Genomic DNA, 25,465 nt, shown 5'->3' with positions numbered 1-25,465 from the left:
GAGTTTGAGAATAAGGGTGACTGAGGTTCTTTACCTTGATTACCAGAGCACAGTGCCTCCACGTAAGAATGTAAAATACATACAGAAAAAATAAAACTATTTTACAAATACTTAACTGCCTAAAGAAATGAAACACATGGACCTGCTTTTAGTCAAAGAAATATAGGTATTACATGAGATGAGAGCATTTAAAACTTGCTAGTGAAATCAACAACAAAACTTAACTCCTATGCATTGAGTACATATCAGGTGTGAGAACAGAAGGTACAGAGGAGTTACAAGCAGTCCAATCTCTTAACATTAATTCCTCTTTAAAAAACCAAAATCAGGGACGCCTGTGTGGCTCAGTCAGTTAAGTGTCCGCCTCTTGCTTTCGGCTCAGGTCATGATCTCACGGTTGGGTAGGATCGATCCCCAAGTTGGGCTCTAGGCTGACAGCGCGGAGCCTGCTTGAAATTTCTCTCTCTCTCTCTCTCTCTCTCTCTCTCTCTCTCTCTCTGCATGTGCTGTCTCTCAAAATAAATAAACGTTTTTTAAAAAATCAAAAGAGGTCTTTTCGGGGCACCTGGGTGGCTCAGTTGGTTATACACCTGACTCTCGATTTTGATTCAGGACATGATCTCACACTTTGTGAGATCAAGCCCCACATCAGGCTCTGTACTGACAGCCCAGAGTGTGAGATTCTCTCTGTCCCTCTCTCTCTGCCCTTCCCCCACTCACTCTCTCACTTGCTCTCTCAAAATAAATGTTAAAAAAAGAAACATGTAAATGTTAAAACTTCCCAAATTATAATATTTGGGGGTAAAAAAATGGACTTTGAGCCAACCAGTTAAAGATTGTCCAGTATTTTAATTAAAAGCAAAAAACCCCAACAAAACCAAAAATCCCTACTTTGAAATTGTGATAATGATTTTATGAGTATCGTTCCAATTTTAGTATATGTGCTGCCGAAGCGAGCACATGATTTTATGAGTAAATCGGTATTGTGTTAATGGGATTTCTGTTACGGTACTAGATTTCAGTATAAATATTTACATCTATTTTTCTTTTCTATGGATTACCTTCCTTCATATTAGATTGTCACTTCCCTTATTTTGTTCTTTTGACCACACAGAGAGCTTTGTAATTTACTTTCTTAGAAGTTTTTTTGTAAGGAGAATATAAAATTAAAGCCATGTACAAATGAAGAACCATAGCAGTTTCTTTATGGTTGCATTAAAACATGGTGATTTATTGTAATTCTTTGAGAACTGCCTAATTACCACTGTGAGTATATAACTTAAAAAACACTTTCTTGAGGGCGCCTGGGTGGCTCAGTTGGTTAAGCATCCGACTTCAGCTCAGGTCATGATCTCGCAGTTCACGAGTTCAAGCCCCGTGTCGGGCTCTGTGCTGACAGGTTGGAGCCTGGAGCCTGCTTCGGATTCTGTGTCTTCCTCTCTCTCTGCCTTTCCTCCGCTCATGCTCTATCTGTCTCTCTCTCTCTCTTTCTCTCTCAAAAATAAAGATTTTTTAAGAAAAAAACAACACTTTCGTGATGTATTCTAAGAACCATAATTTCTTTCACCCAATTCAAAAAAAGGACCCTTATTGTAAGGAGAGGTCTCGTGTCCAAGCATTTCAGACTAGATGGGGCACATTCAGGGTGGTAAACTGCTGTTTGGTTGTTTAATAGGCATAGGTGTTATGAGTACAGTTAACATTCTTAGAAGTGCACTAGTAAATCATATCAAAAATCATGACAAATATTGTAATATGACAGCTCACTGAAGGAACCATATCACCAAGGTAGATAACCTATAAAAATTCTGAATCATTTCAAATTTCAGAATAGTGAAATTGTTTATTTCTTACTCCTTTAGGTATAGGTTATGCTCTTGTTGAAATCTTCTTCTGCAAAACCTACATAAGATTTCTATTCAGATCAGGTTGTTCATTAAAGAATTAGAACAGGCTATGCATGGCTATTTAAAACCATATGTTATGTCATCCAAACTTCTGGAGAAGCTTTTGGGAATAGCAGGTTCTCCGAGATTTGACTTAAGGCAAAATCATGAGTCCTTCTGCACTCCAGAGTGATAGGGAGTCTAGCCGATGGGTCCTTTTGACTAGCTATTCTGTTGGACACATACAGGCAGGGATTTGTAGCCTGGGATCAAGCACTTTTAGGGCTCCATGAACTCCCCAATTTGCATGCATGTGTATTCTTCTCAAGAAAAGATTCACAACTTTCATCAGACCATAAGGAGTTTGATTGTAGTTATGAAATACTGGTCTACATCCCTGGAAATGAGATATATGCTAAAGGAAGAAATGGCTAGGGAGAGAGCTGATTGATTGTTCCTCATTCCTCTTCACCTTTATCAGTCAGAGCTCTACTGTCTACAGGGAAAATCTCAAAGGAAGTTTCTATTCTGCTTCCCACCCCCATCTGCTCCCCCTCTCCACACAAACACAGACATCTTTTATGTCTTAAGGTGCTAGTAGTCTTCATGGAGGTAATGTTGAGTTAGTCTCCATGATCACTATTCTGACTGACCTTTTCTTTTCCTTTTTTCTGAGATGGTGGTGATTCCTGAACCAGTTTTAACTTAGTGACATGACCTCCATTTTTTAGCCTTTCTTTTGCATGGAAACCAAGTTGTTTTTCTACCTACGCAGTCAGACCTATTTCACTCTCCCCTCCATAGATGTTGGCATCTGAATGGTAGAGTTTCAGAAGTGTAGGGGCCCTTCTTTTGTAGAGTCCATGGTGCCCTGTGTGCACATCCCCAGCCTTCTCTCCCAGACTCAGATCAAGATCCTGATTTGCTTAGCTAAGGTCCGTTGGTAACAGGAGAAGCTAATTACATTGTTTCTACTTCCATTTTTACAGGCAGACAGGGAAGCTGGTATAGGGAGAGAGAATTTCTAGCCAATGAAAAATTCTCCTAAGTGAAAAGCAGTTGTCTTGTGTTTTCTTAATTTGCCCAACTTCCCTTAAAGTTAAGCCTTTGTCATGATAGCTTTCACTACAGTAACTTTTTCTTTATGCATCAGTTCACCTTACCTCCCTCTTTAGCCAGGAGTTGAGAAGACCACAGCATCACTTGTGCAGGGAGCACCTTGCTCTTTCACATGTAAAAAGTAGAAGAGAATGAAGGAGCCCAGCCCCAGTTTGAATTAGCCAATTTGAACCCCCATGCTGTTTTCCTCCTTATGTTAAGTAGGTCCTGATTCTACTCTTTCACTCTTTAAAAAAAAAAACAAAAAAACCACTTTTTAAAAAAAATTTCTTTTAATATTCATTTATTTTTGAGAGAGACAGAGTAAAAGTGGGGGAGGCACAGAGAGAAAAAGAGACACACAGAATCTGAAACAGGCTCCAGGCTCTGAGCTGTCAGCACAGAGCCTGACGTGGGGCTCAAACTCATGAGCCGTGAGATCATGACCTGAGCTGAAGTCTGACACTTAACTGACTGAGCCACCCAGACACTGCCAAAACAACAGACTTTTTTGCTTCGATGATAGAAGAACTTGGCATAGGAAAGAATGGGTACTGGGGCGCCTGGGTGGCGCAGTCGGTTAAGCGTCCGACTTCAGCCAGGTCACGATCTCGCGGTCCGTGAGTTCGAGCCCCGCGTCAGGCTCTGGGCTGATGGCTCGGAGCCTGGAGCCTGTTTCCGATTCTGTGTCTCCCTCTCTCTCTGCCCCTCCCCCGTTCATGCTCTGTCTCTCTCTGTCCCAAAAATAAATACAAAACGTTGAAAAAAAAAATTAAAAAAAAAAAAAAAAAAAAGAATGGGTACTCTCCTGGAAACCTAATGCCTATCCTCTTTCTGGACCTTTTTGAAAGTTTTTCAATTTGAAATTTAAAAATTATTATTGGGGTTCCTGGCTAGCTCAGGTTGGTGGAGCTTATGACTTTTTTTTTTTTTTTTTTTTTAATTTACATCCAAGCTAGTTAGCATATAGTGCAACAATGATTTCAGGACTAGATTCCTTAATGCTCCTTACCCAATTAGCCCATCCCCCCTCCCACAACCCCTCCCATAACCCTCTGTTCTCCATAAGAGTCTCTTATGTTTTGTTCCCCTTCCTGATTTTATATTATTTTTGCTTCCCTTATGTTCATCTGTTTTGTATCTTGAAGTCCTCATATGAGTTAAGTCATGTGATATTTGTCTTTCTCTAATTTCACTTAGCATAATACCCTCCAGTTCCATCCACGTAGTTGCAAATGGCAAGATTTCATTCTTTTTGATTGCCAAGTAATACTCTGTTGTGTGTGTGTGTGTGTGTGTGTGTGTGTGTGTGTGTGTACCTACACACACACACACACACACACACACACACCACATCTTCTTTATCCATTCATCCATTGGTGGACATTTGGGCTCTTTCCATACTTTGGCTATTGTTGATAGAGCTGCTATAAACATTGGGTGCATGTGTCCCTTCGAAACAGCATGCATGTATCCCTTGGATACAGTGCATTTGCTAGGTTATAGGGTAGTTCTATTTTTAGTTTTTTGAGAAACCTCCATACTGTTTTCCAGAATGGCTGCACCAGTTTGCATTCCCACCAACAATGCAAAAGAGATCCTCTTTCTCCGCATCCTCGCCAACATCTGTTGTTGCCTGAGTTGTTCATTTTAGCCATTCTGACAGGTGTGAGGTGGTATCTCATTGTGGTTTTGATTTGTATTTCCCTGATGATGAGTGATGTTGAGCATTTTTTCATGTGTCGGTTGGTTTTCTGGATGTCTTCTTTGGAGAAGTGTCTCTTCATGTCTTTTGCCCATGTCTTCACTGGATTATTTGTTTTTTGGGCGTTGAGTTTGATAAGTTCTTTATAGATTTTGGATACTAATCCTTTACCTGATATGTCGTTTGCAACTATCTTCTCCCATTCTGTCGGTCGCCTTTTAGTTTTGCTGATTGTTTCCTTTGCTGTTTGGAAGCTTTTTATTTTGTCCAATAGTTCATTTTTCCTTTTGTTTCCCTTGCCTCCGGAGACGTGTTGAGTAAGAAGTTGCTGCGGCCAAGGTCAAAGAGGTTTTTGCCTGCTTTCTCCTGTCTTACATTTAGGTCTTTCATCCATTTTGAGTTTCTTTTTGTGTACAGTGTAAGAAAGTGGTCCAGGTTCATTTTTCTACATGTTGCTGTCCAGTTTTCCCAATAAGCGTTTGCTGAAGAGACTGTCTTTATTCCATTGGATGTTCTTTCCTGCTTTGTCAAAGATTAGTTGGCCATACGTTTGTGGGTCCATTTCTGGGTTCTCTATTCTGTTCCATTGATCTGTGTGTCTGTTTTTATGCCAGTACCATACTGTCTTGGTGATTACAGCTTTGTAATACAGCTTGAAGTCTGAGCTTATGACTCTTGATCTCGGGGTTGTGAATTCAGACCCCATGTTTAGTCTACATAGAGATTACTTAAAAAAATAAAATATTTAAAATATTTTTTTAGTTATTATTTTCCTTTCATCCCACCTTTTTATTATTTTATTATTTTTATTTTTTTTTAATTTTAACATTATTATTATTTTTTTTTAATGTTTATTTATTTTTGAGACAGAGAGAGACAGAGCATGAACGAGGGAGGGTCAGAGAGAGAGGGAGACACAGAATCCGAAGCAGGATCCAGGCTCTGAGCTGTCAGCACGGAGCCCGACGCGGGGCTTGAACTCACGGACTGTGAGACCTGAGCCGAAGTCGGCCGCTTAACCAACTGAGCCACCCAGGAGCTCCAACGTTATTTAGTATTGTGAGACAGAGCATCAGCAGGGGAGGGGCAGAGAGAGGAAGACAGAATCCGAAGCAGGCTCCGGGCTCTGAGCTGTCAGCACAGATCCTGACGTGGGGCTTGAACTCAACAACTGCGAGACCATGACCTGACCCGAAGTCAGACGCCTAACCAACGGAGCCACCCGGGGTCCCCTCCCACCTTTTTATTTTTTATAATAAAGTCAATCCTAGCCCCTGCTGCCTCTTGCAGGTTTAGATTATAATAGTTGCTTCAAACACTATCATGTATTTATCACATTTCCCCTCTTTTCATGATGGAGTATCATATTCCATCTTTGAAGAAAGTCCAGGTATTCACAAATGAAACCTTTGTTTTCTAGAGATGGTTAAGGCTTCCATCTGCTAACCTGTGTGAAAACTGTAAGGCAGAGTTTGTGCAGACATTTGGCTTCCATGCCTGATGCTTAAACGTATTGAAAACCAGTCCATGAATTTGAACACTTGAGTTTGTTAAACATTCTGGGAAATGGAATTCATATTTCTTTCTTACGTTATAACCCATAGGTGAAAAACTTTTTGACAACTTTAGGTCATGTGATACAACTCTGTTTTTAGTAAGAGATCTGTTCAGAAAAACAAACTTACTAATTAGAAATTAGGGAAATCTCCTATGGGAAATGTTCATCCTTCAGAAAACAGGTTCTTTAGTCCAATCTTTTAAAATAGAAATGTTTGGGGACCCTGGATGGCTCAGTCGGTTAAGCATCTGACTCGATTTCAGCTCAGATCACAATCTCACAGTTCTGGAGTTCAAGGCCCCTATCAGGCTTTGCACTGGTGGTGCTGAGCCTGCTTGGGATTCTCTCTCTCTCTCTCTCTCTCTCTCTCTCTCTCTCTCAGGATTCTGTCTGCCCCTCCCCTGCTTGTGCTTTCTAAATAAATAAAATTTTAAAAAAATAATAAAGTAAAATATAAATGTTTAAAAACTTTTCGTATTACCATTGAATAGAGACATGATGCATCTGTAACATATGTCTGAGCAAAAGCTATTGGTTTTCTAAAATTATCTTCTTCTAGGGGCACCTGGGTGGCTCAGTCGGTTAAGTGTCCTGGGCTCAAGTCATGATCTCACAGCTCGTGGGTTCAAGACCTGTGTCAGGCTCTGAGCTTCAGCACAGAGCCTGGAGCCTGCTTCAGATTCTGTGTCTCCCTCTCTGCCCCCTCTCCCCCATTCGTACTCATTCTCTCGCTCTCTCTCTCTCCCAAAAATAAACAAACATTAAAAAATTTTTTTTTTAGAAAATTATCTTCTGTTAATAAAGGCTGCAAGAAAATGAACCAAAGTGTTGACTGTGATTGTATTTGAATGATGAGGTTGTGGGTAATTTCCTTCCTATTCCTACATATTTTCTTTACCGTATATTGTTTTAAAATGGCAAAAAAATTAAACAACTATCCCCCCTAAAATTTCTCTGTATTTAGCACTTGCCTTACAAAAATCAAAGTAAAATGTCTAAAGTACAGAGTGACAAACTGTGGTCCAAGGCCAGCACCTATTTTTGTAAATGAAGTTTTACTGGAACACCTTTTTGCGTATATATTGTTTGCAGTTGCTTTCAAGCTCTTAGCAGATCATATGGCCATAAAGACTAACAGATTTATTATCTAATCCTTTAAGGAAAAGTTTGCTGACCCTATGGTCTAGAGTGCTGAATTGATGAAGGAATTGTGAGAAGAGTATTTTTAAAATAAAAAATTTTTTAAAACTTTGGTAATAACACCACATTTTCCTTTCTTTGTAGCCTAAATTAACAATGGCAAAATGCAGGCGGAATGTGGAGAATTTCCTAGAAGCTTGCAGAAAAATTGGTGTACCTCAGGTAATAAGTTTAATATTTTTTATATTGCCTAAATGACGCTACCATCTCCCCATCTCAGACTTCAGTATTATTTTTCTAAAATTTTTCAGAAGTGTAAGTATCTAAAATCTTAGAGGACTAGCTCTGAACCACATTGATGACTACTAACATGATTTTGTGTTACTAGAGTCACTCAGTATACTTCTTAGCAATTTTCCTTAATTATTTCCAAGGACTGAGCAAAAAAATAATACACATATAAATCTAAATTTATTGTAATAAGTAATTCATGCTAAATAATCAAAATTGTTACTCTGTTTTCCTAAACGTTCCTACTTGCTGTTGGACTTGTATACATCTTCATCCACAAGAGTCTCTGCTTCAAAGTGAGTGCATCTCAGACTGAGAGTGCTCCAGTTGGTTTCAGGTTTTTGAACACTTACTTTAATACTTTTTAAAAATGTTTATTTTGAAATAATTTTAGACTTAGAAAAATGTTACAAAAAAGCACAGAGAGTTACTGTGTGTACTTTACGTGTACTGTTAACATCTATATAAACATAGTGTGTCATCCAAACTAACAAACACAGGGACAGTGCTGTTAGCTAAATGACAGACTTGATTCAGATTTCACTGGTTTTTCCACTAAGCTCTAATACTTTGGAATGTAGCACACAAGAGGCTATTTCTAGGGATCTGTCCTGCTCTTGAGATTTATTGTCTCCAGGTTCCTCAGTTACAGTTTCCTTGCCCTTTAATAAATAGTACAAATAGTTAAGCTCTATAGATGTAATTAATTAAGAGACATGAACTTCATACATTTGTTATTCAGTTATGCTTTTAAAACAATTGTGTTAAACCAACTAAGCATGGTACTCTTAAAAACTACTATATTTAATGACATGAGACATAGATACATTTAAAGAAATAACAACTTGGTACTATTTGATTTTTTTTTTTCATTAACCATAATCCTTATAGTTCCTGTCATCATATCTGGTATCCAACCTTCAAGAAGAAAAACATGACTTTTTTCTATCACTTTCTTAATAAGCTGTCAGAACCCCAGGATTAGCCCCTGACTAAACTCCAATGTTTCTCTTGAACTTAAGCCCTTTGTCCTAACAGCTTTCATCACAGTGACTCTCTCTTTACCTGGCCGCCATTCCTCTCTCTTAGTTACCTTGAGTTGAGGCGGTCACAGCACCACTTGTCCGGTGGGTGGCCTTCTCCCTCAGCTCTTGTACATGTTGCAGAGTGGAAGAGAAAGAGTCCAGCGCCGTAGAGCATTAGCTGGAGTCAGTTCCCATGATTGTTTTTCCCCTTTGATTAAGTAGATTGTAATTCTACTAGTTATTTTTCACTGTTTTCTTTTGTGGCTTTTTTTTTTTTTTCAAACCCGAGTTACAAAAAGAACCGAAGTTTACATTTTTGGTAGTTAGCAAGAACCTGTTTTTGTTCCTGTGGACAAATGAAAGCAGATTTTTCATTTTTATATCATATTGTTTTCTAGACTCATCATCTCTTTTAGAACAAACCATTTTTAAACATAGTAAGAGAGCATCAATAAGGTTTCTAAGCAAATAGTGTGCATTTTCTCCATATTAATAAGCAGGTCCTAATATTCGTATACACACAGTAACGGTCAGTGCTTTCTTCTGTCTTTGAAGATGTTCCTACCTAATCATCACATTACACAAGCATGCCCAGGACCTGCCCCAATGCCATAACACATGTCTTAGAATAAAAGAATGTGGTGTGGGTTAGTGCAGGGAATGGGAACCCGAGAGAGGATAAGAGTAACTGAAAAGAGGCACTGCATACCCAGAGAGAAGAGCACTGGAAACATCCCCAAACAGCAAGACAGGTTCGAGACTTGGCCTACATCAGACCTGTTAAAGGTGCTGTTTAGCACTTTTACAGTCATTGTACCTGTCCTCTGGGCTTTAGAGAACCACCCTGTGTCTCAGATTTCAAGTCATACGCTCAGATTCTTTCAGAATGTACCTGCCAACAGTCAGCAAAATATAGTCTGCCTTAAAGTGTACATTTAATTCAGCATTTGCCAACCAATGGGTAACAGTATTTATTGTGGGCCAGCCTGTCCCTGTTCCTGCTATGCTGTTTGAAGGCAGGAGACAGAAAAAATACAAATTTAAAAGACTAGGTATTTTTCCAGGGTGGTTAGACTGAGGTTCTTGACACATCCTTCCTCCCTCTCAGTCTCCCCACCCGAAAGAGGAAGTGGACAATCCCGGAGGCCACCTCTTCCTCTCTGCTTCTGCCTTCCACCCCAGTGTCGACCACCATCACTACCACCACTACCACTTTGAGATGGGTTCCTGTTACGATGCTGCTTCTGTTAAAAAATTAGTCATTTGCTTAAAACAGAGTGAAGGAAAATGAATAAATACAGAAACTCATAGGTTTAAACTAACCTCAGGTCCCTCTGCCCCAGGAGGAAAGAAGAAACCTGTACCTCTTCCTCTTCCTTTGTCCTCCCCTATGTCTGGGCATTCTGATCTTTACCTAAATACCCCCACGTCTGTTTGACTTGTAGTGTCACTTTTGAAAATGTATAACATAAAACTTAATATTGCAAATATTTGCCAGATTTTATGTCCAGAGAATATGTATAAAGGTGAACAATTTCCCTTCTCAATATAACTTTTGAAGTGTTTATGAGTTGTGAATGAAACTCTAAAGAATAAGGTGACTCTTGAAAACCTCTGATAAGGCTCGGCATGTGGGTATTCTCTTTATTATTATACTTTTATTAAGTATGTTACATTCAGAAAACTATAATGGGTGATAAAAATGTCTATTTGAGTCCAGTATCTTATGTCCTAGAATTACTATATGTTATGTGTTAAAGAATATTTTCCTGTTCTCCAGTCCAATTGTGTTTTTATTTACTTAATTTCTTCACCTATGAGCTGGAGGGTCTGGCCCCTTACCACTCTAGATTCATTTTTTATATACTAGTAACTTGGACTTGGTGAAGATGAAAGGAATATTGATGTGATTTTGAGAGGAATACCAAATCAGTCAGTACACCTGGCTTCCAGGTAGTAAGTTTCCCTGATTATTAGGCTCTCCTTATTCTTTGACCCTCCTCGATTTACCTGGCTTTCTCTGAACACTTACCTCTCCTCAGCCCACGTGCAGGTTTGGTCCTGCTTTCTGGCCCATTCTTTTTTTGTTAATAGGGAAAAATGAGTCTGGATAGAGGTTGCCTGGCATAGACCTCACTCACCATTTGTAGGCCTCACATCACCCAGTTCTGTTCAGTTTCCTGAGTGTTCGTACTGGTCACCAACAAGCCAGTTTTATTCTGCTGTTTAGTAGTGAAAGCAAGCTCAGCACAAAGAGGGGTGTTTGTGGTTTTGTTTTTTAGCATTTTATTTTCATTCTTCAAAATAAAAAATGTTACTAGGATGTGTTTCTGTGAGTATGACTGAGATGATCATATTGAATTCTATACTGAAATCTGTATTTCTGAACCACTGACTTTGTTTTTCTGTTTTCCTTTCCTGCTCACACTTTGGACAGGACAATCTTTGTTCCCCTTCTGACATCCTTCAGCTAAACCTCAGCGTTAAAAGAACTGTTGAAACACTACTTTCTCTTGGGGCACATTCAGAAGAATCCAGTTTTGTCTCTCTGTCTATCCAGCTTTTGGGTTTTGTGGCATTTTATTGTACTTTAATGTTAACTCTCTGTCTGCTTTATTATGGGATCTTCCCCCTCTAGCTGAAAGATTGCACTCCAGTGATTTTCCACCTCATTCCTGTGTTTGGTAAAGGAGGTTTGTTTCTTGTTACCAAGTATTTACATACATGGTTTTTTTTGTTTTTTTTTTTCTGGCTATCAAACAGCCAACCAGTAAAACAGATAAATCCTGTCCCCCTATGTCCAGATGAACAGTCCATCACATTAGTAAGCATTGATGATTGCTAACAGAGCAAAACACCAGCGTTTTTTCTTCTGGTGATTTGTCATTTTCCTGGCCTGTGTCCTTTTTCCTCTTATCACAAGTGCTGAGGTGCCTCTGATACAATCCTGCACCTGCTCTTAGAATAAGACTTAGGATATAATATGACGTAATAAAATTCCGAAGTGGCCATTTTTCCAACGTCTTCAACAACGGCTCATAAAGAAAATAGTTGCACCCTCTCCAGTTGAGGAGGCAGCTGGTCACTAAGATCTCTGCATTGAGCTGTGCCCGAAAATCCTGCGGTATCCTGTATTGTGAGGCACAGGTCCATGTAACCATTTGCTGTCTGCACATCTGGAAGCACTGACCATTTAGTCTTAGTAATTTTAATTTGATCAGAATGTGCAGTCCAAAAATCAGGTAGGTTCCTTAGATCGCTATTCTGAGCCCAGTGTGTACATTTAAAATAGTCCACAACAAGCAGATGGTCTGGAGCTGACCTTTCAGGAGTAGGCACCTGTCCAGATTTACTGTGTTTGTTATCAATGAACTAGCTTCACCTCTAGAACCCTATTTATAATTTAAAATAGAAATGTATGTAATTTACAGTATACTTGAATCATCTTAATGGGTGAACTTGTACTAAATTAGGCTGTTCAGGAGGTTGTATCTGAACAGTAAGAACAGGTAAAGTATCAGGCAGCGGTCTCTGCTTTGTACCCAAGGCAGTGAGTTTTATCGTCTTCAGGATGTCCTAAATATGTAAGCTGCTGGCCTTAATGCTTGAAACTACTTCATGATTGCATTCAGATTCTAGTTCTCATAAATAGGGTTTCTGAACATTCAGGAATCTACTGAACTCAAATATGAAGGGGAATTGCAGGAAACATAACAAACACCTTGTTGTAGAAGTCAGTCTGAGGGTGTGATTGCTTTGGTTTTCTTACATATTAAATGGGACAGTTCTTTAACACATTAAAAAACTGTTTACTATTAATGCTGAAATATTGGCCTGACCACTGTGTTGAAAACCAGTTTTATATAGTAGTGGTGCCTTCCAGAGTTTGGAAGGCTTGCTTTGTTCTATTTTTAAGATGTCTCGGAGTCAAAGACCATTCGGTTTTGTGGAGTTTTGTCCCTTTAGAAGATAAAACACGTGGTCTTGCAGGGGGTTAGTTGTACATTCTCTTCAGAGCACACAGCGTTCCCTCCAAGCTGGCTGGCAGGTAAATGCACATCTGGAAAGCATAAGCCTCTGAGGCAATGTCTAAACCGCAGGCAGCAGTGTGGGGCACTATGGAGAAGGGATCAGGGAATTGGCCTCAGAGAAATTATGCTTCCCCAAGAGCAAAACACCCTGCAGGTTCATTTTAGAATAGTTCATCTGTATTGGCAGTGGTACTCAAAGTATTTTATACAGAGTTGTTAGTTTTATAAGGTCAAAAGATTGCAGTTACCTTGTTTTATCAGGATAAGTATTAAAGTTTTAAGCGCAAGTACCAATAACTGTTCAAAATAAATGTTATATTTTTTATCGCAACTAATTTTGTGAAACTTCCTAATAATACAGTAAGTGCCATTGAAAAGTCCAGTTATCTTTTTTAATAAATATGTGTAGTCTCCTTTTTAGTGGGACCAGAATTCTACCTTCTGTCTTTTGTGAGAGCAGTGTCTGTTTTTCTGAATATTTAATCTTAAAAGAAACACCAATGATAGGTGTTATCCTTAAACCCTGCCTTTTTCTCTCTCAAGAAAGGCTTAACCAAACGTTACTGAGGCAAACACAATAGAAGTTTTTAACTTCCTTAAGCAAACATATAAACACTTTTCAAATATATGGTGATTGAGGTATTCCTGACTAAACTCACATCATAGATCTCCAGCATAATTTAATCCATTAAATACCAGGATATGAAATACTTCCATTTCTTCTATAACAAGCTGGTGGGCATCCTCCCTGCAAGCAGTCTGGCTTCTGGCAGGAAACTATCTTGCGTTCCTTTGGTGTATGATTTCCAGAGCACTTTCTCCTACAGTGTCCTATCTGTCAGGCCTGAGCCATCTGGTAACTTGGAACTGCTTTTCCATTTTCTCCACCTCATTTTACTGATCTGCATTGATCTTTTATGTATCAGGAATGAAGGATGTTGCTTTTACTCCATAGTATTTTGTTATCCTCTGTTGTATGTAGAAGTGTATGTAACTTGTCCTTATTCCAGTTTTCAAAATGGTCCGTTTGTACTTTTAGTTGTTTTAATAAAGTGATGGTGTCAGGTACCATCTCTGTGTAACTCCTGTTAACAGAGGCCAGTTTCCCAGACTGACTCTTCATATCTCAGTTGACTATTATGAGGGAGAGAAGAGATGCTTATTTTTTCTTTTTAGTTTGTTGATGTTCATCCTGTTTTCTCTTTTGTTTGTTTTTATGTTACGTCGTTCCATTTCAGGAGCAATTATGTTTGCCTCTCCACATTTTAGAAGAGAAAGGTTTGAGCCAGGTTGCGGTGACGGTCCAGGCTCTCCTGGCACTTGCCCCCCCCAAGCAGCAGCACCCGTCATCTGCTGTGTAAGGACCCCCAGCACCTGGGCGTTGGCCTGGCCAAACCGGAGCAGGACGCGATTGCTGCTGCCAGCCGTCTGCTTAAACAAAGCTCTTAAGTGTTCTTAAAAAGGACTGTTTCCATGATTCCTAACAGGAATATTTTGCTTCATGCCTCCATTTTAGGGGAGGTTATATCCGTTTCCATTGAACTGTTTAGGAAGACACGGTTGGTTTTCACAAATGAAACTTAATTCTGTCATTACTGAGAACGCAACACTGAAGCCTAAACTGGCTGTGCTTTTCCTAGAGAGTAGGCTTGTCTCACATACCAGAAAGAAATCTCCTCAAAAGGCTATTTCGCTCCCCTGAAAGCACAGACATGCTATTATCTTTACCTGTTTCCTGTTTCTGGAGTCCTCTGGTTTCCAAAACTGGTTGTTCATTAGAATCTCCTGGAGCATTTGTTAAAATGCAGAGTCTCATTTGGTAGGTCTAAAGCGAGGCCTGGGTATCTGCATTTTCAACAGATGTGGTAGAGACCACTGTCTCAAGGTAGATATTTGTATGATGTGGGGAGTAATGACTCCACTCTGTCAGCCACATTTAAAATCAAAAGCTATATATTAAGATTATTTGGACTGTCTGTGCAAGGCAAGACAAAAATAACAGAACTGGGTTTTTTGGACAAAATACTTATGTCCAGGCAGAACAAATATAATGTAGAAGGCCTAGATTTTTATGTAGTAAAACCATTTCAGAGAGTTAAGTTGTATATAAGGCCAGAGTCATAGGCCACCCCCCTACGCAGGCTGGCCACCACCACTTAAAGCTTGGTTCTGTGTGACATCCTGCTATTCTCCACACTTTATAAACAGCACTCTCCACACAGGTTCCAAATCCTTAGGCTGGTAACAGGTGCTACTCACCATTTGCATTGAGCCCTCCCATCCTCTTCCCCCCTTGCTGCTCCCGGGATACCTGGACCTGCACACATCTTCCACCCACAGCAGAATACACTTCCGGCTCCCTGACTAATGGAAGATTATGAAAACAAAGCAAAGGAAATAAAGGAAAAACCAAGTTTCTTAATTTCTTTCAGGTAACAGCTGGTTTCCGTGGCTGAATCAAGCCAGTTTCCGTGGCTGAATCAAGCCACTTGTGGCATCTTAAAAGCAGCGTGCTGTGTATCTAGTTCATCTAACTCTACCACTCGTGCCTTCTTTACTCAATCATGGGCCAAGTGAAAGGGCCCAAGATCTCATGTAACAAAGCTGGGAGCCTTTGTTCAGGTTTAAGCCACTAGGGTCTTTCTTACCCTGTATTTTGAACCCCTTTTAGTTGTCAGCATATCTTTTGGTATTCACTGCCTTTATAAACCAGGTAAATAGACTTAGTGAAGATACTAGTTATCCGGGGTTGTGAATTGTTCTGGATTTACTTTACCAATGCATGCATTTGAGCAAAATGTTCTCTGTCACGTGATGCAGCATCCCAAAAGTAAAATCATGGAGTATCTGGTCAAAATAATGTTTTCTCCCTGTTCTCACAGGGAAACAAATTCAGCAGAACATTACCATTTTGTCCAAGTTTAATATTAAAGAACATAAAGCATCTGAGCTCAAAACCCAGTCCTTCACTGTTCTTACAGAACAAAAGTAAAATGTCTTTTAAGTGTTTAGAGCCAGACCCCATTATATTTACAGTTCCAAACATACCCACCAATTGGGACTTGTTTAGAATTTGTGTGCATTTTTAAACTATAGGTATTTCTCCTTCTAGTCAACATTAAACCTCAGTACAATCTCTGAATAATAGAAGTCATTTGAAACTCAGCAAAGAACAGGACTGTTTTGTCACCTACTATGCAAGAATAACCCAAGAAGACATACATAATACAACATTTGGGACATTTGCAACTAATTATCCCATATGAATAAATGGAAATTTCCACTTATTTCACATTTCACACATAACGTGAAACCTTATTAATGTATTCTTATCAAACTAATTCAAATTTATATTTGAATTGCTAGAAAAAAATTGTGTACAGTTTTGGTTGATAATGAAAGAAAAATATCAAGCATATTGAATTTCTCTCCTTTGTCAAGATGCAGAAACATTTCATGATGGTTTTGTTGAAAAATTTTTGTATTCAGTGTTTTGTATGTACTTAAAAAAAACTGGAAAGAAAATTTCACATTTAGCCTTGCTAGACTGCAGTGTAAGATGAAGACGATGTTGTAACAGTTCCACCTGACCATTTGTGAGCTTCCTGCTGAAGCGGTGACCAGCCCAGTGCTTGAAGTGTGAACAGAGAAAAGGCTAAAGTGCCCACCCAGCAGGGCCCCTGCCAGCTACGGACATCGTAAGTCAGCCAGGTCTCTGGAAATAAATAACTTATGGGCGGAGGGGCCTTTGTATTTAGCTAGAACAGAGTAGGGGGCTTCTTAGCAGGTCACTTTCTTTAATAGCTTTTTAAAATACAGCCTTACAGCTAATCGAGGAGTCTGATTTTTCTTACTTGCTACAGCTCATCAGTGACTAATGATGTGTGACTGTGCTGACGAGTATGATGAATTTTTAACAACTAAGCGCTTAAAATGGTTATAGAAATGAAGGAAAACATGGATATTTAGAACCCTTTTTATATAAGTATTGCAGTGAAATGGTTTACAGCAGATTTCATTTTATTTCTGAAAATGTTGTAAACATGTAATTAGTGAAAGATTTTGTAAAACATTGTCCTATATTTGTGTGTCTGTAAATATAATGCATAAGTTCTAAGTATAAATATGTCAATATCATGTATGTTATTTTAAATTGCCTGTATGCCACCTTACACGTTGACATTAAAATAAAAGCCAACACTTCAATAGCGTGAAATAAAGGCTGATTTGAAAATGTTCATACCTAAAGCATGATTTCCTTGGCTAAAATGAAAGGGTATTTAATTCCCCAAAGGAACATCAGTAGAAACTGGGTCCTCATAACAGGCCCTTGAGATCAGTTTGTTTGTTTGTTTGTTTGTTTGTTTGTTTTACTCTAAGGAAGTACAGATATCAGTATTTCCCTATATTTGGAATCACATATAAGGCTTAATTCATGAAATACATGTGATATTTGGACACTTTTCTCTCATAAATTACCAACTATGCTGTAGGGAAAGCTTTAGCACCCCAAGACATTCTGTTTGGATTATCCTTACTGTTTTAGTCTTAATATCCTGCAAGGTGAAAATTGTTGAGGAAGCAAAGCAGGCATAGACCCTGGTGTCTCATGATCGAAAATCTCTCCAAGCTAGTCTTCCAGCAGGCCTGTGTCCCCCACCTTTACTCTGTGTGGGTTGTACACCCTAACATCTCGTATCTGTTTATTCTAATTCATTATTTATCTTTTTAATTTATAATTTATATCCCTACCTATTTCCCAGAAAAGGAGCTGAAGCAGCTTATAGTAAGATACATATTCCATGCCGCCGCCACCCCAACAAAAACACTAAAGTGATAACAAATCTAAAAGGCAGAAAGGAACCAACCTGTGGAACTTCACTGTGTCTATATTATGCTAGACACTTTATAAGCATTGTCTTGGAATTCTGACTGAACACTTTTGCTCATAAAGAGTTTTTTCACTGTAGACAAATGATAGAATCAGGAACATTACAGAAATTACTGAAGTTTTAATGCATCACAATAACTAAGCCCTTGACTTTTTTCTAGTAAGAAAGAGCAAAAAGAATCTTCATAAGCCTCCTAGAAATACTTCCCACCAAAAGTTTCTCAAAAGAAGCCCTAAGTCAACAGTATAGTCCTAATTCAGGGTTTGCAAACTAATACAACAGGCAAAGTGAAAACACCAGGCAGCACCTGGAAATGTCCAAATAAGAAACAACCGGTAGATGAGTTCTCTGCGCTGGTAAAATGTTTTCAAGTCCACCTTCCCAGCTCCAGAATACCAGAGGAAAAGGCAAGAGAATGTCACTTTTTCTTGCCTCTCCGCTTGTTCTTGTCTTTGCCTTTGCCTTTGGAATCCTTGATATCATCTTTGTCCTTCTTAGGCATTTTGAAACCACCAAGTTCCCTCCGTACCATAGTGCCTCGCCACCAGGCCTGGAGCTAGAAGAGAAAGGGGGAGTGAGTACAAATTATAGCTTGCCTGATAAGCTGCATCCTTTCTGCAGAAGGGAGTTGTTTTTTCCTAAAGTTACTTCTGTCTGAAGAACGGTGTCTGTCTGAAACATGGAAGCGGCCATGCCTGCTTACCTACAGCAATGCTGCCCTGCGGTGCAGGACCCAGAGCTTAAGCCACAGAATCTAAAGTTCTCAAGGACTAAAAATAAAGAAAAGGAATCTGTCAGTTCTGGCTTTCTACCTGTAAGACGCTCTTGAGTTCCAAGTGATCCTGTTCTATCTTCTTCCTGGTCTTCTCCTTTTCTATCCGATCTTCAATGATGACCTGTTCAAACTCCCTCATCTATAAAAGTAGACATTAATCGTAGGTTATAAGACTGTCTTGGCAAGGTGTGGCCCAGCCAGCCCTGCACTTTTAATATAAAATTTGAACATAAAGCTTGCCAAATCTAAAGATAAACCAAAGAAAAAAAAGTTTACTGGATTCCTAAATGGTAAATACTCGTATATTAACTTTATAATTGTCCCCCTCCCCGTTTTTTCAGTTTGAATAATTCAAATTTGCATAGTCTTGCATAAAAATGAAATACTAACTTGATGTGTGATTAGTGACCTCAAAATAATGTAATTTTTTTAGCTCCTAGAATGTACACATACAAATAGCAGCAGCCACCTTGTAAAAGAGAAATTTGGGAAATTTTACATTTATTCAATGATGAAACCGTAATCAGAGCTTTTTTAAAAATCATAATTTACAGATTATCTTCAGAGACCATAAAATAGAAATGATAAATTAGTATCTATCTCAAGAGGTTGTTGTGAGCATTAAATAGGTTATAAATGTGAAATACTAGTAAAGTGCCTGGGACAGAGCAAGCACCATGTAAGTGTTAGCTGCTGCCATCACTGTCCCCATCATCGATGTTGTTACCATCATCATCACAGGATAGCCTCTCAGTGAATTACAGGCACACCTCCACTTTGTCACCAGAAACAGCAGTACCCACCTACTATAGCTCAGCTACCACCCACTCCTTGGTGCTCAGTCTTACACTATCGAGACTGTTTCCTTACCATTTTTGCAAGGTCTTGAAGGTGTGCTAAGTCACTGGCCTTAGCAGATTTGAGAGCATTTAGTTCATTCTGTTTCATTTCTGTGTCCTTATCAAATTTCTCCATCCAGAACTCTAGCTTCTCCTCAAGTTTCTGTTTGGAAAGAACATTAAAACATGGCTCCCACCAGGCACAAAACCTTATATACTGTATGAAATCATTTATATAAGGTTCAAGAACAGGCAAAACTTTTCTCTCGTGATAAAAGTCAGAATCGTGGCTCCTTCTAGGGGTGGCTTGCTTTATTTGATTGGGAAGGGGGCACGAGGGAAATTTCTGGAATGTTGTAAATGTGCTATCTGGGTGGTGGTGGTTCCAGGAGTTTATATATGTAAATGTTCATCAAACTATATGCTTAATATTTGTATATTTAATATGATTACTCAATTTAAAAACAGGGGGAAGAGGCCCTTCCAGGTGTCTGGATGAGGAAAATTGGAAAGGAATAAAAGATAGGTAGAAAATTCTGAAGGATAAGGGATGGCATCAGACATCTCTTTGATTAATAACAGTAAATACCAGTTGGGAAGGGTACAATGTCTTCAGATTCCTAAAAACTAATCAATGTGAATCTAAGATTCTATAACCTAGCCAACCTTGCATTCAAATGTGACAGAAAGAACATAACTGGTCTTTCTAAAAGAGTTGCTCAAGAGTATATTTTAGCCAAGTAAAATGAAAGAGATAGTATGTGGGAGGAACAATAAAATGTATATTTAAGCTACATAATATACTTTTTAAAATTAAATCATAATCTGTAACTAAAATCCCAAATTAGGCAGTGTAGTCTCATGGAAGGAGCACAGACAGGTTCTGAAGGCAGACTGCCTAGGTTCAGCTCCCAACTCTGGCACTCAAATAAGTTAAATTCTCTAAAGCTTCACTTCTCTCATTTGTAGAAAGGAAACATATAAGGAATGATTTCACCATGGGACATAGAAGAGGAAAAGAAGAGGTAAGTGAAAGCTTTGCTTTAATAAAGACAAGAAGATACAGATATTAACTAGACTTAAGAAGAAGAGTAAAATATAAATATGTATGTTCAAATGCTAAGGGTTACCACTACAAGCACAGAATGTGTAACTTCCAAACCCCTAGGTCACATACTTGAAGTACCTCAAGAAGGAGACTTTAGGTGGTACACTTACATGGGACTTTTAAAAAATATGATTCAACTAATCATTCTGATTAAGTTAAAGAGAACATACCAGTTTGATGCAGTCATGTCTTTAACATCTTTCTAACTCTTGTTAACACATTTGTTGAAGTTTATTTTGAGAGAGAGAGAGAGGGAGAGACACAGGGAGGGGCAGAGAGAGGGAGAGAGAGAATCCCAAGCAGGCTCCGCACTGTCAGCACAGAGCCTGACTGGGGCTCTAACTCAAACCATGAGATTGTGACCTGAGCCAAAATTAAGAATTGGAGCCTAACTGACTGAGCCACCCAGGTGCCCCATTTTTTTTCTAAGTTTTTTGTTTTGTTTTGTTTTTTTGAGAGAGAGTGAGTGTGGAGGGCAGAAAGGAAATCCCAAGCAGGCTCAACTCTGCCAGCCACAGCCTGACCCAGGGCTTGATCTTATGAACCGTGAGATCATGACCTGTGCTGATACCAAGAGTTTGACGCTTAACTGACTGAGCCACCCAGATGCCCCTTTTTCTTTTTTTAACAAAAAGAGAAGAGTCTCCAGGCAGGCAAGAAAAACTGGCTAAAATGTAGTCACATCATTTGGTATTTATTGTACTTCTATTTATTTTGATTTCTACTTATGACAAATGGTACTGGTTTTTCTTTCATAGTAATAATATAAAAATCTTAATTGAAAATAAATTGATATAGTTGTTTAGGTGAGTAATTATGTACAAAACAGTACAATTCAGGTGGTATGCAGATATTATAAAACTGTGAAAATGGTGTGCAAATAACAAGTTTGCACTAGAGAGCAAGAAATTGAACAATAAAAATGCCATGATTCCAACAAAAGGAAAGAAACAACGAAAGCTTGAAAAGCAGGGAACAGAGGATGGAAACAGTAAGTAGAAACAAATGAAAAACTACAATAAAAACAAATTGAGGTAAATTTCCCTATCAAAATAGGAGATTTTTAAAAATCAATCTATGAAGTATTTATAAAAACCACAGCTAAAACTATATAATCAAAGCAAAAAGAATGCAGGTTTGGCAGTTAATATCTGGCAAAACAGAACTCAAGCCAAAAATACTAAATAAGAGAAAAACATTTTATACTGAGAAAAACACGCTCTATTATTATATTACTGTTATGAAGTTTTATACTCATGCCATTTTGGAATATATAAAGCAAACATTATTAGAAATATAAGAAATTGACAGGTCCACAATTATCTTGGGAGACTGTCACACTTCTCTGAAATTAATAGCCCAAGTAAGTCAAAATAAGTAATAATATGAAGAATTTGACAGACTGTTAGACATTTATACAAAACTTGTACCTAACAGAGAATACACATTCTTTTCAAATACCCATGGAATATTCGTGTAACTTGAGCATATATTAAGCCTAAATAAGGGCTCAACAGATTCCAGCAGGCACGAATCTTACGTTTTACATTCTGAGACCACAACGGAAGACAGTAGGAGTGTAGACCTCAAAGTGTTGCCGTAAGCAATAGAAAGACAGCCTAGGGGCACCTGGGTGGCTCAGTCAGTTAAGCAACCAACTTGATTTCTACTCTTGCTTTTGGCTCAGGTCATGATCTCAGGGTCATGAGATCAAGCCCCCCATAGGGCTCTCCGCTGACAGTGCAGAGCCTGCTTAGGATTCTCTCTCTCGCCCTTTCTCTGCCCCTCCCCCACGCTCTCTCTCTCAAAATAAACTTTAAAAAATGTGTTAACAAGGGTTAGAAAGATGTTAAAGACATGACTGCATCAAACTGCTATGTTCTGCCTGCTTGGGATTCTCCCCCTGCCCAGCCCCTCTGCCACTCATGCATGCTCTCTCTCAAAGTGAACTTTAGAAAAAAAAAAAAAGAAATACACTTTTAAATAACTCATGGGTTAAGGAAATAACAAATTATAATGCCTATAATTTATTTAAAGGCGTGAAAAAGGTAAGGTGGATTAATGGAGGAAGGATGTATAGATCTGTGATGAAGCAAGAAAAAATGTTAATGGTAGAATCTACCACTACTGGGTGGTCACTGTAGAATTCTTTTAACTCTGTGTATGTTTGGAAATACTAATAATAAAATGTTGGGGAGAAATAAATAAATTAGAAATTATTTAGAAGGGAAGGGGCACATGGGTGGCTCAATTAGGTGAGTATCCAACTCTTGATTTCGGCTCAGGTCATGATCTCTTGGGGTCTGTGAGATCGAGCCCTGCATTGGCCTTTGTGCTGACAGCATGGAGCCTACTTGGGACTCTCTCTATACCTTTATCCCTGCTCCTGCCCCACTCGTGCTCATGCACGTTCTATTTCTCTCTCTCTCAAAATAAATAAACACTTAAAAAAATTATTTGGAAAAAAATGACAACGTAAGCATTATGTATCAAAACCTGTATACTTCAGCCAAACAGTAGTCAGAAAATATGTTGGGTTACATGCGTATAGTAGAAAATAATAAAATTTGAAAATAGGTGAATTGAGCTTTTAAGAAACTAGACAAAGATTAGCAGCATAAGCTCGAAAGAAGTATAAGAAAATAATTACTGAAAATTAAAGCAAAAACCAATGTGAAAGGGAAAAGATTTGCTCAATAAAGCCAAAAGATAGTTTTTGTGAAGACCAATAAAATGGTCAAAAGTTTGACAAATCTCAGCAAGAAAAAGGGAGAAAAGATACAATTTTTAAAAATAAAGATGAAAATGATAACTATAGAAATAAAGGAAAATTTTAAATTGTAAGAGACTTTGGAGCATATTTTTATACTAATAAATTTGAAATGAATGTTTAGATAAAACAAATCATTTCTAGGAAGGCATAAGTTACCAAAAATGACTCAAAAAGAGACTCTTTACGTGAAAACATCAATAATCATTTACAAAATTTAAAAAGTAGCCAAACTTCTCCCCTTGAAGATGATACCCAGACAAGACTGTCTACGACTAAAGTTTACCAAAGTTTGAAGGAACAGATAATAATCTGTTTGCTTTATTTATATTTTTAGGTTTCAGAGCATAAAAAGATAGAAAGCTTCCCAACTCAAGCTGCTAAACTAGCATAACTGATAGCAACATAAAGAACACCAAAAAATAAATCCAAAGGTCAACCTTGTTTATGGAATATATAAATACAAAATAAAAATCTACAAATCAATCTAGCAGTCTGGTAAAAGAATAATATATTAAGAACAAGTAGGGTTTAACCCAAGAACTTATTTATTTTTTAAAAGAAATTTTTTATGTTATTTTTGAGAGAGAGAGAGAGAGAGAGAGAGAGAGTGTGTGTGTGTGTGTGTGTGTGTGTGTGTGTCTGTGTGTGAACAGAGGAAGAGGCAGAGAGAGAGGGAGACACAATCTGAAGCAGGCTCCAGGCTCCAAGCTGTCAGCACAGAGCCCAACGGGGCTCAAACTCATGAACTGCAAGATCATGACCTGAGCAAAAGTTGGATGTTTAACTGACTGAGCCACCCAGGTGCCCCTATCCCAAGAATTTAAAAATGACTCAACATCAATAAATCTATTAATATATTTTACTTTATTAAAAAATTAAAAGCCCGTATCATCTCAATGGATGAAAAAAATCCATCTCATAAAACTTGAATACTCATTCTAGATTTAAAAAAAAAAACAAACTCAGCAAGACCCAAAGGAAACTTCCTTAACTTGATAAACATTTATCTACCATAAGCCTACAGGATACACTTCATACAATCCCCATTCATGCCAGTTATCAATTTATTGCCTCTCAACTCTAAAATGCATCCTTCACCAGCCAGTTTTGTCAACCTGGATGCTTGCTGTAAACAGTTCTTTTTTGCCAGCTGGCATAATGCTAAATTTTGTCAGTAGAGGTCGCTGGAGGGACATGAGGGAGGGAGCTGCTCCTTGATTCCACTGTGCTTCATCGTTTGTTCCTGGGGCAGGGCTGGCAGTAGCATGTGTGTGGGACACTTATGCCACTTGTTCACCAACAAGTTTTGTTGGTACAACAGGAGGATTCTTGCTTACCAATCAGTCCACAGTTCCTGCTTGCCAGCTTTATCCCACTAGCTATGATCCTGCTCTGACCCCAGGCAACAAAGCAAACATCTCTGTTTATTTCTTCCTTGGATACTGTCCTTCAGCCCTAAGATGTTCTTTAGAGTTCTCTTTTATCCTTTCTTTGTAGCCAGTCCCTTATTACCAGTTAATGATTCTTTTGTTAAGTGTTCCCTGCTGAAATTACTGCTGTGGTTTCTGTCACCTAACTGAACCATGTTACAAAATTGGTACCAAAAATAGTTTCTCTCCCACCTTCTCATTCATACGTCTTACTAAGGCATCCAAAGTCCTTGCCAATTCCTGTTCATCAGATACAATCAACATAACACAGTGGACAACTACAGTGCTTTATAGAAAGTCAAAGCAAGCAGTATCTCTGCAGACCACATTATAGCAGAGAACAGGAGAACTGACATGGCCCTGATGTGAGCCTGTGAGGGTGTACTGTTGGCCCTGCCAGGTAAAAGCAAATTACTTCCGGAGGTTTTTTCACACTGGTTTAGAGGCAAAGGCTTTGTTCAAGTTAAGGTTAATAGGTGCCTACCAAATGCCAGTGGCCTTCGAAGAAGTTCTTCAGTCAAGATACTACATCTGCAAGTGTAGCTGCAATTGGAGTCATCACCTGATTACACTTAAAGCAGTTCACAGTCATTATCCAAGATCATGCAGCTCTACAGGCTACACAGCTGAGTTAAATAGGAATGTGATAAGCATCACTACCTCTGCTTCTTTCAAGTCTTTTTTTGTTGGCACTGATTTCTGCAGTTGCGGCAGGGGCACGGCATTTGCTTATGATTTACTATGTTGGCAGAGAGGGGAAGTTCCAGAGACTTCTACTTGGCCCTTACTACCATAATGGCCCTTACTTCATAGGTCAGAGAGCCAATGTGGAAATTCTGTCTGTTGCCAAGTATGTCTACTCCAATTATACGTTCAGTAACTGGGGAAATAACCACAGAGTGGATCCACAGAAC

At 38.7% G+C, this 25,465-nt stretch overlaps 2 protein-coding genes across 11 annotated transcripts in view; one reads left to right on the top strand and one right to left on the bottom strand.

The window, feature by feature from the left end:
- LRCH3 (leucine rich repeats and calponin homology domain containing 3) overlaps positions 1–16,974 on the top strand; it is a 120,753-nt gene extending 103,779 nt beyond the window's left edge. For 6 of the 9 annotated variants that reach the window (XM_060639699.3, XM_060639700.3, XM_078453081.2 and 3 more), the window contains 2 exons: positions 7,532–7,609; positions 11,141–14,084. In XM_060639699.3, the coding sequence (XP_060495682.1) occupies positions 7,532–7,609; positions 11,141–11,341 (279 nt within the window). In that variant the 3' untranslated portion in view covers positions 11,342–14,084. The other 3 variants (XM_060639704.1, XM_060639702.1, XM_060639698.2) reach the window with 2 other exon arrangements.
- A 300-nt stretch (positions 16,975–17,274) lies between these two features.
- Positions 17,275–25,465, bottom strand: part of DRC9 (dynein regulatory complex subunit 9) — a 53,742-nt gene continuing 45,551 nt past the window's right edge. For both annotated transcript variants that reach the window (XM_060639716.3, XM_078453082.1), the window contains exons 9-11: positions 19,272–19,403; positions 18,439–18,540; positions 17,275–18,182 (exon numbers count right to left, since the gene is read on the bottom strand). In XM_060639716.3, the coding sequence (XP_060495699.1) occupies positions 18,045–18,182; positions 18,439–18,540; positions 19,272–19,403 (372 nt within the window). In that variant the 3' untranslated portion in view covers positions 17,275–18,044. The remainder of the gene's footprint in view (positions 18,183–18,438; positions 18,541–19,271; positions 19,404–25,465) is intronic.

The sequence above is a fragment of the Panthera onca genome, chromosome C2 (assembly GCF_046562875.1).
Source record: "Panthera onca isolate mPanOnc1 chromosome C2, mPanOnc1 haplotype 2, whole genome shotgun sequence".
NCBI classification, from domain to species: domain Eukaryota; kingdom Metazoa; phylum Chordata; class Mammalia; order Carnivora; family Felidae; genus Panthera; species Panthera onca.
This window is presented reverse-complemented; position numbering and strand designations above follow the sequence as displayed.